Source organism: Dendrobates tinctorius, unplaced genomic scaffold (genome assembly GCF_039654945.1).
Source record: "Dendrobates tinctorius isolate UK_male_01 unplaced genomic scaffold, ASM3965494v1 ptg000102l, whole genome shotgun sequence".
In the NCBI taxonomy this organism is placed as follows: Eukaryota; Metazoa; Chordata; class Amphibia; order Anura; family Dendrobatidae; genus Dendrobates; species Dendrobates tinctorius.
The window spans coordinates 19,610-36,833 of NW_027361770.1; the positions used below are offsets into that span (position 1 = coordinate 19,610).

The 17,224-nt window shown below is 42.7% G+C and overlaps 1 protein-coding gene across 1 annotated transcript in view; it reads left to right on the forward strand.

Moving 5' to 3' along the window:
- Positions 1 to 9,624: 9,624 nt before the first annotated feature.
- The window catches only part of ERP44 (endoplasmic reticulum protein 44), a 97,130-nt gene continuing 89,530 nt past the window's right edge, over positions 9,625 to 17,224 (forward strand). The window contains exons 1-2 of the mRNA XM_073587664.1: positions 9,625 to 9,772; positions 13,847 to 13,963. Coding sequence (XP_073443765.1) covers positions 9,674 to 9,772; positions 13,847 to 13,963 — 216 coding nt within the window. The 5' untranslated portion in view covers positions 9,625 to 9,673. The remainder of the gene's footprint in view (positions 9,773 to 13,846; positions 13,964 to 17,224) is intronic.

Below are 17,224 nucleotides of genomic sequence, written 5' to 3' on the forward strand. Positions count from 1 at the left end.
CGGCGGTCACGGCTGCACCCGCTCCTCCTCCAGCGGCGACCGCCGCCTCCTCCTCCTACCGGCGTCCTCGCCGCGGCACAATCCCATGCTCTACCTCCCCTCCTGTGACGGCACCGCGCTCCTTCCTTAGGGCGCGCGCGCGCACCAGCGTTCCCTCTTCCGCCTACGGGGGGTGGCGCCGGGGGCGGCACGTACCGCCCGCTTCCGGACCCTAGGGTATTTCTGGCGCGCTCTATTGAGAGGACGCCTGAGTGTTTCTGTGTGCTCGCCACGTTGCGCTTTGGCCCCCTTCAGGTTCCTATAGTGCCGCCTGTTTCCTGTCTGTCTTTCCCTTGGCTTCCAGTCCCCGCTCTTCATCCTTGTTCCAGTGTTCGTTCCCTGCATGCCCGCTCTGTTCTCCCTTCTGGTACCCCCTTGTGTGCTTCCTCCCGGTCCTCTCCCCTCTAGTACCTGCTCCCTGTCTGTCTACCCATCCAGTAGTCCTGTTTGGTCCTCTACCTCTCAGTCCTGTACTCCTGCCTACGGGCGCCTCTTATCCTTGAGCCGCCCCTCCTGGTACCGGCTGTCGCGGTTCTGTCCTCGGTGGTCTTGCCCCAAACGATCCCTGTATAGGGGTCGGTCTTCACCTGGAGAGCTCGATCCCCGGGGCTCCAGATCCGCGACCCAGAGGGTCCACTCTCGGACGTCCTTTCCCGAAAAACGTCACAGTAATAATGTATACCGTAGTTAACCCCTCTCTGCCATATGACGTACTATTCCGTCCATGTGACCTGGGACTTGATACCTATGAATGGAAAAGTACGTCATATGCGATCAGCCGCACTCATGGGGGGATCGCGGCCGGGAGTCAGCTGATTATCACAGTCACGGACCGCTTCCGGCACTTTAACCCCCCGGAACACTGCAATCAAACATGATTGCCGTGTTCCAGGAGCAGGCAGAGGGGTTGTCAGCTGTTACAGCCCCTCTGTCTTTGGATTGGAGATCCCCCGCAGCATGATGCGGGGTCCCTATTGCTGCCATAGAGACCCGATGTCGTCACGATGTCAGTGTGCAACATCGTGCAGCGCTGACAACTTCTATAGCATGCAAATCTGCATGCTATAGAAGCAATCAGCCTGCACAAAATGAGTGTCCCATAGTGGGACACAGTGTAAAAGTAAGAATTAAATAAAAAAAAAATTGTAAAAATATTTTAAAAAATAATAATCAATTATTCAATCAATAAATATTTAAATTAAAAAAATCAACACATTAAAAGTACACATATTTAGTATCGCCGCTTCCATAACGACCCGCCTTATAAAACTCTCCCACTAGTTAACCCCTTTAGTGAACATCATAAAAAAAGCAAAAAACAATGCTTTATCATCATACTGCCAAACAAAAAGTGGAACAACACGCGATCAAAAAGACGGATATAAATAAACTTGGTACCGCTGAAAACGTAATCTAGTCCCCATACAGCGTCATCAGCGACAAATTCATAGTCATAGCTCTCAAAATAAAGCGATGCAAAGATTATTTTTTATATAAAATAGTTTTTATTGTATAAAAGCGCCAAAACGTAAAAAAAATAAATGAGGTATCGCTGTAATCGTACTGACCTGAAGAATTAACCCCTTCCTGACATGAGACGTACTATCCTGTCCATGGGACCCGGGCCCCTATGCCCATGGACGGGATAGTACATCTACCGCAATCAGCGGCGCCCACGTGGTGAGCGCCGCTGATCGCGGCCGGGTGTCAGCTGATTATCACAGCTGACACCCGGCACAATGTGTCAGGGGCGGTCACGGACCGCCCCTGACACGTTAACCCCTTGCACACCGCGATCAAACATGATCGCGGTGTACCGGGAGTTAAAGGGAAGCATCGGCAGGGAGGGGGCTCCCTCCGTGCTTCCCTGAGCCCCCCATGGCAGCGCAATGTGCAGCGCTGCTACGGGGGACTCCTTTCCTCCAGGCCCCCGAATCCAAGATGGCGACGGGGGCCTTCGGGGGCCTGCAGAAAGCTGGCTTCCTCAGTGCCTGCAAAGCGCAGGCAAGAGGAAGTCTTCTTCAATGCCTGTGACAGATTGCTGATCTGTCACAGTAATCTGTGATGTGACAGATCAGCGATCTGTCACAGGACAGTGATGTCCCACCTGGGACTATGTAATAAAGTAAAAAAAAAAATAAAAAAAGTGTAAAAATTTTTAAAAAATCGCCAAATAAATTAGTAAAAAAAAAAAAAAAAATATTCCCCAATAAATTCATTTTTTGAAAATAAAAAAACCCCAAAACAATAAAAGTACACATATTAGGTATCGCCGCGTCCGTAACGACTCGCCCTATAAAACTGTCCCATTAGTTAACCCCTTTAGCGAACCCCTTAAAAAATAAAAATAAAAAACGAAGCAAAAAATAATGATTTGTCATACCGCCAAACAAAAAGTGTAATAACGCGCGATCAAAAAGACGCATATAAATATCCATGGTACCACTGGAAATGTCATCTTGTCCCGCAAAAAAGGAGCCGCCACACAGCATCATCCGCGAAAAAATAAAAAAGTTATAGCTCGCAGAATAAAGCGATGCAAAAATAATTATTTTTTATATAAAATAGTTTTCATTGCATAAAACCGACAAAACATAAAAAAAGACCTAAATGAGGTATCGCTGTAACCGTACTGACCCGAAGAATAAAACCGCTTTATCAATTTTACCGCACGCTGAACGGTGTAAACGCACCCCCCCAAAAGAAATTCATGAAACGCTGGTTTTTATTCATTCTGCGTCCCAAAAATCGGAATAAAAAGCGATCAAAAAATGTCACGTGCCCGAAAATGGTACCGATAAAAACGTCAACTTGTCCTGCAAAAAATAAGACCTCACATGACTCGGTGGGTCAAAATACGGAAAAATTATAGCTCTCAATATGTGGTGATGCAAAAACTATTTTTACAATAAAAAGCGTCTTTCAGCGTGCGACAGCCGCCAAACATAAAAACCGCCATAAATAGTAAATCAAACCCCCCGTTATCACCCCCTTAGTTAGGGAAAAATAATAAAATTAAAAAAATGTATTTATTTCCATTTTTCCATTAGGGCTAGGGTTAGGGCTAGGGTTAGGGCTGAGATTAGGGTTAGGGGTGTGTTGGGGTTCGGGTTGGAGTTAGAATTGGGGGTTTCCACTGTTTGGGCACATCAGGGGCTCTCCAAATGCAACATTGCATCTGACCTCAATTCCAGCCAATTCTGAGTTGAAAAAGTCATATGGTGCTCCTTCCCTTCCAAGCTCTCCCATGCGCCCAAACAGTGTTTTACCCCCACATGTAGGGTATCAGCCTATTCAGGACAAATTTGCAAAACAAATTTTGGGTTCCAATTTCTCCTGTTACCCTTGGGAAAATAAAAAATTGGGGGCAAAAATATCATTTTTGTGGAAAAAAATGATTTTTTTATTTTCACGTCCGAGCGTTATAAACTTCTGTGAAGCACTTGGGGGTTCAAAGTGCTCACCACACATCTAGATAAGTTCCGTGGGGGGGGTCTAGTGTCCAAAATGGGGTTCACTTGTGGGGAGTTTCAATAGTTTAGGTACATCAGGGGCTCTCCAAACGCACATGACACCCGCAGACCATTCCATCAAAGTCTGCATTCCAAAATGGCACTGCTTCACTTCCGAGCCCCGACGTGTGTCCATACAGTAGTTTCCTCCCACATACGGGGTGTCAGCGTACTCATGACAAATTGGACAACAACTTTTGGGGTCCAATTTCTCCTGTTACCCTTGGGAAAATGAAAAAATTGGGGACTAATTGATCATGTTTGTGGAAAAAATACGATTTTTTTTATTTTCATGCCCTGGCATTATAAACTTCTGTGAAGCCCTTGGGGGTTCAAAGTGCTCACCTCACATCTAAATAAGTTCCTTAGGGGGTCTAGTTTTCAAAATGGGGTCATTTGTGGGGGGTTTCCACTGTTTAGGTACATTAGGGGCTGTCCAAAGGCAACATGACACCCGCAGACCATTCCATCAATGTCTGCATTCCAAAACGTCACTACTTCCCTTTTATTTTCACGCCCGGGCGTTATAAACTTCTGTGAAGTACTGGGGGGTTCAAAGCTCTCACCACACATCTAGATAAGTTCCTTAGGGGGTCTAGTTTCCAAAATGGTGTCATTTGTGGGGGGTTTCCACTGTTTAGGTACATCAGGGGTTTTCCAATCGCGACATGGTGTCCGATCTCAATTCCAGCCAAAAACATCAAATGGCGCTGCTTCCCTTCCGAGCTCTGCCATGCGCCCAAATAGTGGTTTACCCCCACATGTGGGGTATCAGCGTACTCAGAACAAATTGCACAATAACTTTTAGGGTGCTGTTACCCTTGGAAAAATAAGAATTGAGGGTGAAAAGATCATTTTTGTGGAAAAAATATGATTTTTTAATTGTACGGCTTTATGTTATAAACTTCTGTGAAGCCCTTGGGGGGTTCAAAGTTCTCACCACACATCTAGATAAGTTCCTTAGGGGGTCTAGTTTCCAAAATGGTGTCACTTGTGGGGGGTTTCCACTGTTTAGGTACATCAGGGGTTTTCCAATCGCGACATGGTGTCCGATCTCAATTCCAGCCAAAAACATCAAATGGCGCTGCTTCCCTTCCGAGCTCTGCCATGCGCCCAAATAGTGGTTTACCCCCACATGTGGGGTATCAGCATACTCAGGACAAATTGCACAATAACTTTTAGGGTCCTGTTACCCTTGGGAAAATAAAAATTGGGGGGAAAAGATCATTTTTGTGGAAAAAATATGATTTTTTAATTGTACCGCTGTACTTTATAAACTTCTGTAAAGCCCTTGTGGGTTCAAAGTTCTCACCACATATCTAGAGAAGTTCCTTGGGGGGGTCTAGTTTCCAAAATGGGGTCACTTGTAGGGGGTTTCCACTGTTTAGGTACATCAGGGACTCTCCAAACGTGACATGGCGTCCGATCTGAATTCCAGCCAATTTTGCATTGAAAAAGTCAAATGGCGCTCCTTCCATTCTGAGCTCTGCCATGTGCCGAAACAGTCGTTCCCCCCCACAAATCAGGTATCAGTGTACTCAGGACAAATTGCACAATAACTTTTGCAGTCCAATTTCTCCTGTTACCCTTGGTAAAATAAAAAAAATTGAACCTGAAGTACTTTTTTTGTGAAAAAAAGTTAGATGTTCATTTTTTTTTTTAAATATTCAAAAAAATTCCTGTGACGCACCTAAAGGGTTAATAAACTTCTTGAATGTGGTTTTGAGCACCTTAAGGGGTGCAGTTTTTTGAATGGTGTCACTTTTGGGTATTTTCTATCCTATAGACCCCTCAAAGTGGCTTCAAATGTGATGTGGTCCTAAAAATAAAATGGTGTTGTAAAAATGAGAAATCGCTGGTCAAATTTTAACCCTTATAACTTCCTAACAAAAAAAAATTTTGGTTCCAAAATTGTGCTGATGTAAAGTAAACATGTGGGAAATGTTAGTTATCAAGTTTTTTGTGTGCCGTATCTCTGTGATTTAAGGGCATAAAAATTCAAAGTTGGAAAATTGCGAAATTTTCAAAATTTTGGCCAAATTCCCGTTTTTTTCACAAATAAACGCAAGTTATTTGAATGAAATTTCACCAGTAACATGAAGTACAATATGTCACGAGAAAACAATGTCAGAATCACCGGGATCCATGGAAGCGTTCCAGAGTTATGACCTCATAAAGGGACAGTGGTCAGAATTGTAAAAATTGGCCCGGTCATGAACGTACAAACCACCCTTGGGGGTGAAGGGGTTAAAACTGCTTTATCAATTTTTACGACACTGATCCGTATAAACGCCTCCCCCAAAAGAAATTCATGAAATGCTGGTTTTTGTTCATTCTCCCTCATAAAAAGCGTCATATGCCCAAAAATGGTACCAAAACGTCAACTCGGCCCGCAAAAAACAAGACCTCACATGACTCTCTGGGCCAAAATATGGAAATATTATAGCTCTCATAATGTGGTGAAGTAAAAACTATTTTTTGCAAAAAATGGCGTCTTTCAGTGTGTGACAGCTGTCAAACATAAAAACCCCCTATAAATAGTAAATAAAACTCCTCTTTATCACCCCTTTAGGGAAAAATAATAGAATAAAAAAAGTATTTATTTCCATTTTCCCATTAAGGATAGGGGCTAGTGCTAAAGTTAAGGTTAGGGTTGGAGCAAAGTTGGGATTGGGGCTAGGGTTAGGGTTGGGGGCTAAAGTTAGTTGATGCTAGGGTTGGGGTTAGGGGTGTGTTGAGGTTAGGGCTGGAGTCAGAATTGAGGGGTTTCCACTGTTTAGGCACATTAGGGACTCTCCAATCGCGACATGCTTCTGATCTCAATTCCAGCCAGTTCTGCATTGAAAAAGTCAAAAGGTGCTACTTCCCTTCCAAGCTCTGCCCCACATATGGAGTATCAGCATATTCGGACAATTTGCACAACTTTTGGGGTCCAATGTCTCCCTTTTATCCTTCGGAAAACAAAAAATTGGGGGCAAAAAAATCATTTTTGTAAAAAAAAAAAGAAAAAAAAAGAATTTTTATTTTTACGGCTCTACATTATAAACGTCTGTGTCCGCACATCAGCTGCTCTCCAAACGTGACATGGAGTTCGATCTCAATTCCAGCCAATTTTGGATTGAAAAGTCAAATGGCGCTTCTTCCCTTCCGAGCTCTGTCATGCACCCAAACAGTGGTTTACTTGCATATATGGGGTAGCAGCATACTCAGGACAAATTGTATAGCAACTTTTGGGGTCCAATTTCTCCTGTTACACTTGGTAAAATAAAACAAATTGGATCTGAAGTAAATTTTTTGTGAAAAATTTACCGTATAAGCCGAGTCCTCTGATTTTGCCACAAAAAAACTGGGAAAACTTATTGACTCGAGTATAAGCCGAGGGTGGGAAATGCAGCAGCTACTAGTACATTTCAAAAATAAAAATAGATACCAATAAAAAGTAAAATTAATTGAGACATCAGTAGGTTTTATGTTTTTGAATATCGATATTGAATCTGGAGCCCCATATAATGCTCCATACAGTTCGCGATGGACCTCATAAGATGCTCCATACAAAAAATATGCCCCATATAATGCTGCACAAAGGTTAATAATGGGCCTCATAAGATGCTCCATATTAAAAGATGCTCCATAAAATAATATGCCACATATGCTGCTCCATAAGGTTGATGGCCACATAAGATGCTCCATAGATATATATGCCCTATATGCTGCTCCATAAAGGTTATGGCCCCATAAGATGCTCCATAAAGGATGATGGCTCCATAAGATGCCCCATATAATGCTGCACAAAGGTTAATAATGGGCCTCATAAGATGCTCCATATTAAAAGATGCTCCATAAAATAATATGCCACATATGCTGCTCCATAAGGTTGATGGCCACATAAGATGCTCCATAGATATATATGCCCTATATGTTGCTCCATAAAGGTTATGGCCCCATAAGATGCTCCATAAAGGTTGATGGCCCCATAAAATGCCCCATATAATGCTGCATAAAGGTTGATAGCCCCATAAGATGCCCCATGTAATGCAGCATAAACGTTGGTGGCCCCATAAGATGCTCCATAGATAGATATGCTGCTGCAGTTAAAAAAAAAAAAAAAAAAAAAAGACTCTCCTCTCGTCGCTGGGGGCCATGTGCCGGTGTCCTGAGCAGGCGGAGACACCGGTGCGCTATGGGGGCCAGGTGCCGGTGTCGCCGATGGCTCAGGCTCCTGGCACTTGCGATATTCACATGTTCCTGTTCCACCGCCGCTCTGTCTTCTGGGTCTCTGCAGTGGCTGTTCAGGCAGAGGGCACGCACTATACACGTCATCACGCCCTCTGACCTGAACGGAAGATAGAACTACGTGCGGCGGTAGAACGGGGACAGGTGAATATTGCATGGCTCCCCCCGTCCTGCCCGTCATACTCACCCCCTCCTGGTGTGTCTCTGCACTTGTTTCTCCGATGGTCTCCAGCGCCGGCAGCTCCTTCCGGTGTTAAGCGGTCACATGGTAATCAAAATGTAATCAATATGCACTCCACGCCTATGGGAGTGGAGTCGCATGCATATTCATTACTTTAATGAGCGGTACAACGTGACCATTGATCACAGAAAGAGCTGCGGCGCCGGAGACTGTCTGAGAAGCAGGGTAGTGCAGAGACCGTGCCAGGAGGGGGTGAGTATGCTCTGACAGCCGCTGGCTCCTGCGCTCCCCCTCCCCCGCCTACCCCCTGGGACAGTGACTTGAGTATAAGCCGAGAGGGGCACTTTCAGCCTAAAAAAAAACTGAAAATCTCAGCTTCTACTCTACGGTAAATGTTCATATTTTTTTAAACATTCCAAAAATTCCTGTGAAGCACCTGAAGGGTTAATAAACTTCTTGAATGTGGTTTTGAGCACCTTCAGAGTTGCAGTTTTTAGAAAGTACCCAAAAGCGACATCATTCTATCATATAGACCCCTCAAAGTGACTTCAAATGTGATGTGGTCCCTAACAAAAATGGTGTTGTAAAAATGAGAAATCGCTGGTCAACTTTTAACCCTTATAACTAACAAAAAAAACTTGGGTTCCAAAATTGTGCTGATGTAAAGTAGACATGTGGGAAATGTTAACTATTTTGTGTGACATATTTCTCCGTTTTAAGGGCATCAAAATTCAAAGTTGGAAAATTGTGACATTTTCAAAAGTTTTGCCAAATTTCCATTTTTTTCACAAATAAACGCAAGTCATATCAATTTTACCACTATCATAAAGTACAATATGTCATGAGAAAACAATGTCAGAATCACCGGGATCCATGGAAGCGTTCCAGAGTTATTACATCATAAAGAGACAGTGGTCAGAAGTGTAAAAATTGGCGCGGTCATTAACATGCAAAACCACCCTTGGGGTAAAGGGGTTAAATATCAAAACTTAATAAAATAATGCGGCAGTGCACAAAAGATGTATAAACATTGTTTTGTCTTACAAGCACAATCCATTTATATATCACAAATGCACCTGGAATCTCAAAAGAACATATACAAAATATTAGTTACAAGCGCGATTGGAAGATGAAATTGGCCCCTTTTTCCACACCTTGAATGCTGGCGGGTTCAGGTCACTGAGGTGCAAAGTGTGTGATGTGAAGGCACACAGGCCTTGTCGGGGTGGAGCAATGGACACCGGTGTAACTATAAAACTATATGGTAACTATAAAAGTAAGGGATATGAAACCACCCAAAAAAATTGTGCATATCTGCAACGTTATGTACAAAATTTTGTTCACACACACATCAGATTAAAATTCTGTGCATTTTTGGGGTTTCATGCCTGACATTGTTGTCTTAGTTCCCTTTTTTGGTTGCCTTAATTTGCTTTCCCTGTCTGGCATCCATCACTTATGTGTTCTCTTTTTCACATATTTACACATTTCCTTCTCCACACTCCCCTTTACTTTTTTCACATTGACACTCATTTTCTTCTTTACTGTCATGGGGTTTAAATTCTTCCTTTTAGCACACCATATATTGACAAGCATTTACTACTATCGTGTGATTTCCGAATCGCTGCGTAAAAGCATCTTTTGTGCGGTGTCCTGAAGGCCAAAATAGGCTTCTTAAGGTCTCTAATTGCAGAATTTGTGCTAATTTATGATTTATGCTATTTTTTTCTTATTTACATCCTTGTTTAGAGAGGTGTCAAAGCCAGAGAGGTTTAGTGGAGACAATGTTATCTACAGGCCCATAGGAGTGAGTATGATTTTAGTTTTTCTCACTAAGAAATATTTACTGTACCGTATATCAGATCATAAATTGTATGCAAAGCAAATTTCTATTTTCTTGTTAGTTTGAGTAAATGATGTGCATTATGAAGATTTGTCTTCATTAATTTGTTCTAATTCCTATCTGTTTAACCCCTTCCCGACATTTGACATACTATCCTGTCCACGGTACCCGGGCCCCTATGACCGGGGACGGGATAGTACGTCATAGAGATCAGATGGCGCCCCCAGTGGGGAGCGCCGCTGATGGCGGCCGGGTGTCAGCTGATAGTGCCGGGTGTCAGCTGTGACAATGTGTCAGGGGCAAAATAGAAAAAACACGGCACTCAGTGTGGAGAGAGGTGCACAAGTCGGGTATCCAGCCAACTAACAATGTAGTACAAAAACTTGGCACTCAAAAGAAAAATTGATTTGACAGTTCCTTTATTGTAAAAGGCATCCAGTTATATATGCTTCTTTTACTTCTTTAAACGTTTTCGGTCATACAATTGACCTTCATCAGAAACAGAATTTTTTCACAGTTGGTTTTAACTAGAATGAGTTTACAAGAAGACAAGACAGTATGGTTAGTGAACAAATAAGTATCTAACAAATATCTGAGCAACAGGATGCTGATAATGACCGTATGAACATCATGTAAAGTTTAGACGAAAGGTCGATGACTAGATAAATACTGAAATAGCGAATCCTGAGTTTCGTCTAAACTTTACATGATGTTCATACGGTCATTATCAGCATCCTGTTGCTCAGATATTTGTTAGATACTTATTTGTTCACTAACCATACTGTCTTGTCTTCTTGTAAACTCATTCTAGTTGAAACCAACTGTGAAAAAATTCTGTTTCTGATGAAGGTCAATTGTATGACCGAAAACGTTTAAAGAAGTAAAAGAAGTATATTTAACTGGATGCCTTTTACAATAAAGGAACTGTCAAATCTATTTTTCTTTTGAGTGCCAAGTTTTTGCATCTTTTGTACCTGGCACGTTAACCCCTGGTACACTGCAATCAAACACGATCGCAGTGTACCGGTGGTTTAGGGAAGCATCGGAAGGGAGGGGGCTCCCTCCGTGCTTCCCTGAGACCCCCACAGTAGCGCAATGTGCAGCGCTGCTGCGGGGGCCTCCTTCCCTGCAGGTCCCCGGATCCAATATGGCGGCGGGGACCTTCGGGGGCCTGCAGGGAGCTGGCTTCCTTACTGCCTGAAAAGCGCAGGCATGAGGAAGCCTAGTGAAGCGCCTGTGACAGATCGCTGATCTGTCACAGCGATCTGTGATGTGACAGATCAGCGATCTGTCACATTACAGTGATGTCCCCCCTGGGACAGTATAATAAAGTTAAAAAAAAGTGTAAAAATAATTTATAAAAAATCACTAAATAAATAGAAAAAATATATTCCCTAATAAATTTATTTTCTGGAAATAAAAAAAAAAGTACACATATTTTGTATCGCCGCGTCCGTAACGACCCACCCTATAAAACTGTCCCATTAGTTAACCCCTTTAGCGAACCCCTTAAAAAAATAAAAAACAAAATTAATGCTTTATTATCATACCACCGAACAAAAAGTGCAATAACGCGCGATCAAAAAGACGGATATAAATATCCAAGGTACCGCTTAAAACATCATCTTGTCCCACAAAAATGAGCTGCCACACAGCGTCATCAGCAAAAAAATAAGTTATAGCTCGCAGAATAAAGCAAAAATAATTATTTTTTTATATAAAATTGTTTTCATTGCATAAAAGCGCCAAAACATAAAAAAATGACATAAATGAGGTATTGCTGTAATCATACTGACCCGAAGAATAAAACCACCTTATCAATTTTACCGCACGCGGAACGGTGTAAACGCACCCCCCAAAAGAAATTCTTGAAATGCTGGTTTTGTTCATTCTGCGTCCCAAAAATCGGAATAAAAAGCGATCAAAAAATGTCACGTGCCCGAAAATGGTACCAATAAAAACGTTAACTCGACCTCACATGACTCAATGGGTCAAAATATGGAAAAATTATAGCTCTCAAAATGTGGTGATGCAAAAACTATTTTACAATAAAAAGCGTCTTTTAGCGTGTGGCAGCTGCAAAAAATAAAAACACGCTATAAATAGTAAATCAAACCCCCCGTTGTCACCCCCTTAGTTAGGGAAAATTAATAAAATTTAAAAAATGTATTTATTTTCTTTTTCCCGCTAGGGTTAGGGCTGAGATTAGGGTTAGGGGTGTGTTGGGGTTAGGGTTGGAGTTAAAATTGGGGGGTTTCCACTGTTTGGGCACATCAGGTGCTCTCCAAACAAAACATGGCGTCTGATCTCAATTCCAGCCAATTCTGCGGTGAAAAAGTCAAATGGTGCTCCTTCCCATCCAAGCTCTGCCATGCGCCCAAACAGTGTTTTACCCCCACATATGGGATATCAGCCTACTCAGGACAAATTGGACATCAACTTTTGGGGTCCAATTTCTCCTGTTACCTTTAGGAAAATAAAAAATTGAGGGCAAAAATATCATTTTTGTGGAAAAAAAATGATTTTTTTATTTTCACGCCCAGGCGTTATAAACTTCTGTGAAGCACTGGGGGTTCAAAGTGCTCACCACACATCTAGATAAGTTCCTTAGGGGGTCTAGTTTCAAAAATGGGGTCACTTGTGGGGGGTTTCCACTGTTTAGGTACATCAGGGACTCTCCAAAGGCAACATGACACCCGCAGACTATTCCATCAAAATCTGCATTCCAAAGCGTCACTACTTCCCTTCCGAGCCCCAACGTGTGCCCATATAGTAGTTTTCTCCCACATATGGGGTATCAGCGTACTTAGGACAAATTGGACAACAACTTTTGGGGTCCAATTTCTCCTGTTACCCTTGGGAAAGTAAAAAAATTGGGGACTAAAAGATCATGTTTGTGGAAAAAATAAGGTTTTTTATTTTCACGCCCGGGCGTTATAAACTTCTGTGAAGCCCTTGGGGGTTCAAAGTGCTCACCACACATCTAGATAAGTTCCTTGGGGGGTCTAGATTCCAAAATGGTGTCATTTGTGGGGGGTTGCCACTGTTTTGGCACATCAGGGGCTTTCCTAACGCGACATGGTGTCCAATCTCAATTCCAGCTGAAAAAGTCAAATGGCGCTACTTCCCTTCTGAGCTCTGCCTTGCGCCCAAATAGTCGTTTACACCCACATATGGGGTATCAGCGTACTCAGGACAAATTGCACAATAACTTTTAGGGTCCTGTTACCCTTGGGAAAATAAAAATTGGGGGGAAAAGATCATTTTTGTGGAAAAAATATGATTTTTTTTAATTGTACAGCTGTACGTTATAAACTTCTGTGAAGCCCTTGTGGGTTCAAAGTTCTCACCACATATCTTGATAAGTTCCTTGGGGGATCTAGTTTCCAAAATGGGGTCACTTGTTGGGGGTTTCCACTGTTTAGGTACATCAGGGGCTCTCCAAACGTGACATGGCGTCCGATCTGAATTCCAGACAATTTTGCATTGAAAAAGTCAAACGGCGCTCCTTCCCTTCTGAGCTCTGTCATGCACCCAAACAGTGGTTTACTTGCATATATGGGGTATCAGCGTACTCAGGAGAATTGCACATAACTTTTCCTGTCCAATTTCTCCTGTTACCCTTGGTAAAATAAAAAAAATTGGACCTGAAGTACTATTACCTCATAAAGGGATAGTGGTCAGAATTGTAAAAATTGGCCCGGTCATGAACGTGCAAACCACCCTTGGTGGTAAAGGGGTTAATATCAATCATTTGCTGGTCAGCCCCTGTATATAATTTTACTGTTCTTTCGAAAAAGATAATTAGTGCCTGGTACGACACTTTGACTGCATGTTGCAGGAGCAAGAATTTTTGTGTCTTCTGTTTTAAAACCCACTTTTTTTTATTTATTTTTTTGTAAATGGCTTTGGGGATTTCAAACTTGTTTTTGACAATCTGATTTGCAAAGATTTATCATTGTGCTTATATATTTATAGTAGACCACTTTGTTCTCACTGTTATAAAACTGAAATCTAAACATTTTGTTTTTCATAAAGGAAAATGCTCCTGATATGGTGTACTTGGGATCACTCACGAATTTTGATTTGACTTTTGCTTGGACACAAGATAAGTGTGTGCCACTTGTACGGGAAATCACGTTTGAAAATGGAGAGGTAAAAAATTACACTTATTTCGCTATGTAATTCCACTACCATTCATTCATTCTACGCCTTTTATCTATATGAATTTTCATGGCTTCTTGAATGTGTTGTGATAAATTGACCAGACTTGCTTTGGGCTATTGGCCAATGTTTAGCAGAATCCTATTTTGCAAACCTGTTTGCAAATGTTAAATATTAAAATGTAAAAATAGTCAAAAAGAAGCAAATTATTAATTTATCATAAAGTTTCTGACTCTATAACCTGCTGTCTTTAAAAAAAAAAAAAAATAAATAACACTGCTGCCCAACTGAATATTATTGGAAATTTACACTCTTGTTTAGTAATACTTTCAAATGTGGGATGAATTGAAAATTGTTTACTTTTTCTTTTTTATCAATTAAATGTTCTTTCTGTACTAGTCTTTGAGGATGTTCACGTTTGTGTTTTTAGGCCGGGATCACACTTGCGATTTAAACGGCCGAGTTTCGCATGGTAATACATGGCGCTGCCGCCGGGACTCAGGAGCGGGGCGTGCAGCTCCATGTATTGCTATGCGGTCGCATGCCCCGCTCCTGAGTCCCGGCGGCAGCGCCGTGTATTACCATGCGAAACTCGGCCGTTTAAATCGCAAGTGTGATCCCGGCCTTAGACGGAAAACGGTATATGGAGAGCAATATAAAACACCTGTCCATTTTTACTGAAACTCTGGCAGCACACTGATTGTTACATCCTAGTGCTGTCAGATTTTCATGCGCTACTTGCTAAGGCTGCTTTTACACTTGCCATGTTTTTGTGGGCTGTTTTTGCAGCACCAATAGATTTCTATGGTTGCGCAAAAACGGCCCTCCATAATATATCGGAGCGCCGTGTCCCATATGGCCGTGAGGGCCGTTTATACGGCCGTGAAAAGATATCAAGCTTACTCTATATTTTTCACGGATACCGCCTCCATTTAAATCAATGGTACCACAAAAACAGCGGTAGCTTGTTTTTGCGGTCCACCGTATTTGCGGATTGACGTTTTATCCCTGCAATTTTGTTACAACAGGGAAAAACGGCGATCCGTTTCAGCGGTCACGTGGTACCGCTCATTAAACTCATGTATATGCGCATATTCATGAGTTTAATGAGCGGTACCACGTGACCGCTGAAAGCAGGAAGAGCAGGGGCGCCAAAAGCATGGAGCAAGCAGGGGGGCTGCAGAGACCACGCCAGGAGGGGGTGAGTATGATCTCTTACACCCCCTTTCCCCCTCCCCGGCTGACCCCCTGTATATGACTCGCGTATAAGCCGAGAGGGGGACTTTAAGCCCCCAAAAATGGGCTGAAAATCTCGGCTTATACGCGAGTATATACGGTATTTTTAAGAGTTACTACAGGAGGTGATTACTGGTGCTGACCCCAGGCATCTCATGGTGGACAGAATATGTGCAGGGTTCTCAAACCTAAAAACCTCAGCCCTTCAGTTCCTCATGACACCCTGGTGCACATATACCGTGTATAAACCGAGATTTTCAGCCCATTTTTTGGGGCTGAAAGTCCCCCTCTCAGCTTATACGCGAGTCATATACCGTGGGTGGGCGGGGGAGGGGGAGCGGGGTTGTCATAGACCATACTCACCCCTCCTGGCATGTCTCTGCAGCCCCTGCTTCTCCCTCGGTCGTCTTTCCTGTGTTCAGTGGTCTCGTGGTACCGCTCATTAAAGTCATGAATATGTGCATACTTATGCCAGTGCCTGGGGCTCAAGACACCGGCACCTGACCCCCAGGGACGGAGAGGTGAGTATGTCATTATTTTTTTTTTTTTTTTAATTGCAGCAGTGGCAGCAGCAGCAAATAAGGAGTATTTATGGAGCAGCATTAACCCTTGTGCCGCAGCATATTATGAGGGTATTTATGGAGCAGCATTAACCCTTGTGCAGCAGCATATGGGGGTATTTATGGAGCATCTTATGGGGCAGCATTAACCCTTGTGCAGCAGCATATTATTTGGGGTATTTATGGAGCATCTTATGGGGCAGCATTAACCCTTGTGCAGCAGCATATTATTTGGGGTATTTATGGAGCATCTTACATATGCAGCAGCAAAAAAGGCAAATGCAATTCTAGGATGTATTAACAGAAGCATACAGTCTAGATCACGTGAAGTAATTATTTCCCTCTACTCCTCATTGGTCAGACCTCATCTAGAATATTGTGTCCAATTTTGGGCACCACATTTTAAAAAAGACATCAACAAACTGGAGCAAGTTCAGAAAAGAGCGACCAGAATGGTGACCGGTCTGCAAACCCTGTCTTATGAGGAAAGGTTGCAGGATTTGGGAATGTTTAGTTTGCAAAAGAGAAGACTGAGAGGAGACTTAATAGCTGTCTACAAATATCTAAAGGGCTGTCACATTGTAGAAGGATCAACTTTATTCTCATTTGCACAAGGAAAGACTAGAAGCAATGGGATGAAGCTGAATGGGAGGAGACACAGATTAGATATTAGAAAAAACTTTTTGACAGTTAGAGTGATCAATGAGTGGAACAGGCTGCCACGAGAAGTGGTGAGTTCTCCTTCAATGGAAGTCTTCAAACAGAGGCTGGACAGACATCTAACTGGGATGATTTAGCGAATCCTGCTTTGAGCAGGGGGTTGGACCAGATGGCCCAGGAGGTCCCTTCCAACTCTACGATTCTATGATTCTATGATTCTTACAGGGCAGCATTAACCCTTGTGCAGCAGCATATTATGGGGGGTATTTATGGAGCAGCATTAACCCTTGTGCAGCAGCATATTATGGGGGGTATTTATGGAGCATCTTATGGGGCAGCATTAACCCTTGTGCAGCAGCATATTATGGGAGGTATTTATGGAGCATCTTATGGAGCAGCATTAACCCTTGTGCAGCAGCATATGGGGGGTATTTATGGAGCATCTTCTTGGGCCAGCATTAACCCTTGTGCAGCAGCATATGGGGAGAGTTTTATCTATGGAGCATATTCCTGGACCACCATTAACCCTAGGCTTATATGTGAGTCAATAAGTTTTCCCAGTTTTTTTGTGGCAAAATTAGGGGGGTCGGCTTATACGCAGGTCGGCTTATACACAAGTATATACGTTACTTCTTTAAGACTAAGGGCATCTTTTTGCAATTGGAGGGGGAACATTAATCTTCCAGATGCTTTCCCAGAGTTATCTGCTGTGACCCTGGAAAAAGAGAATTTGCAGGAGTGTCTAAAATATTAAGAGATAACATCTCATACAGATGGAGGTTCCCAGTTAAGTCCC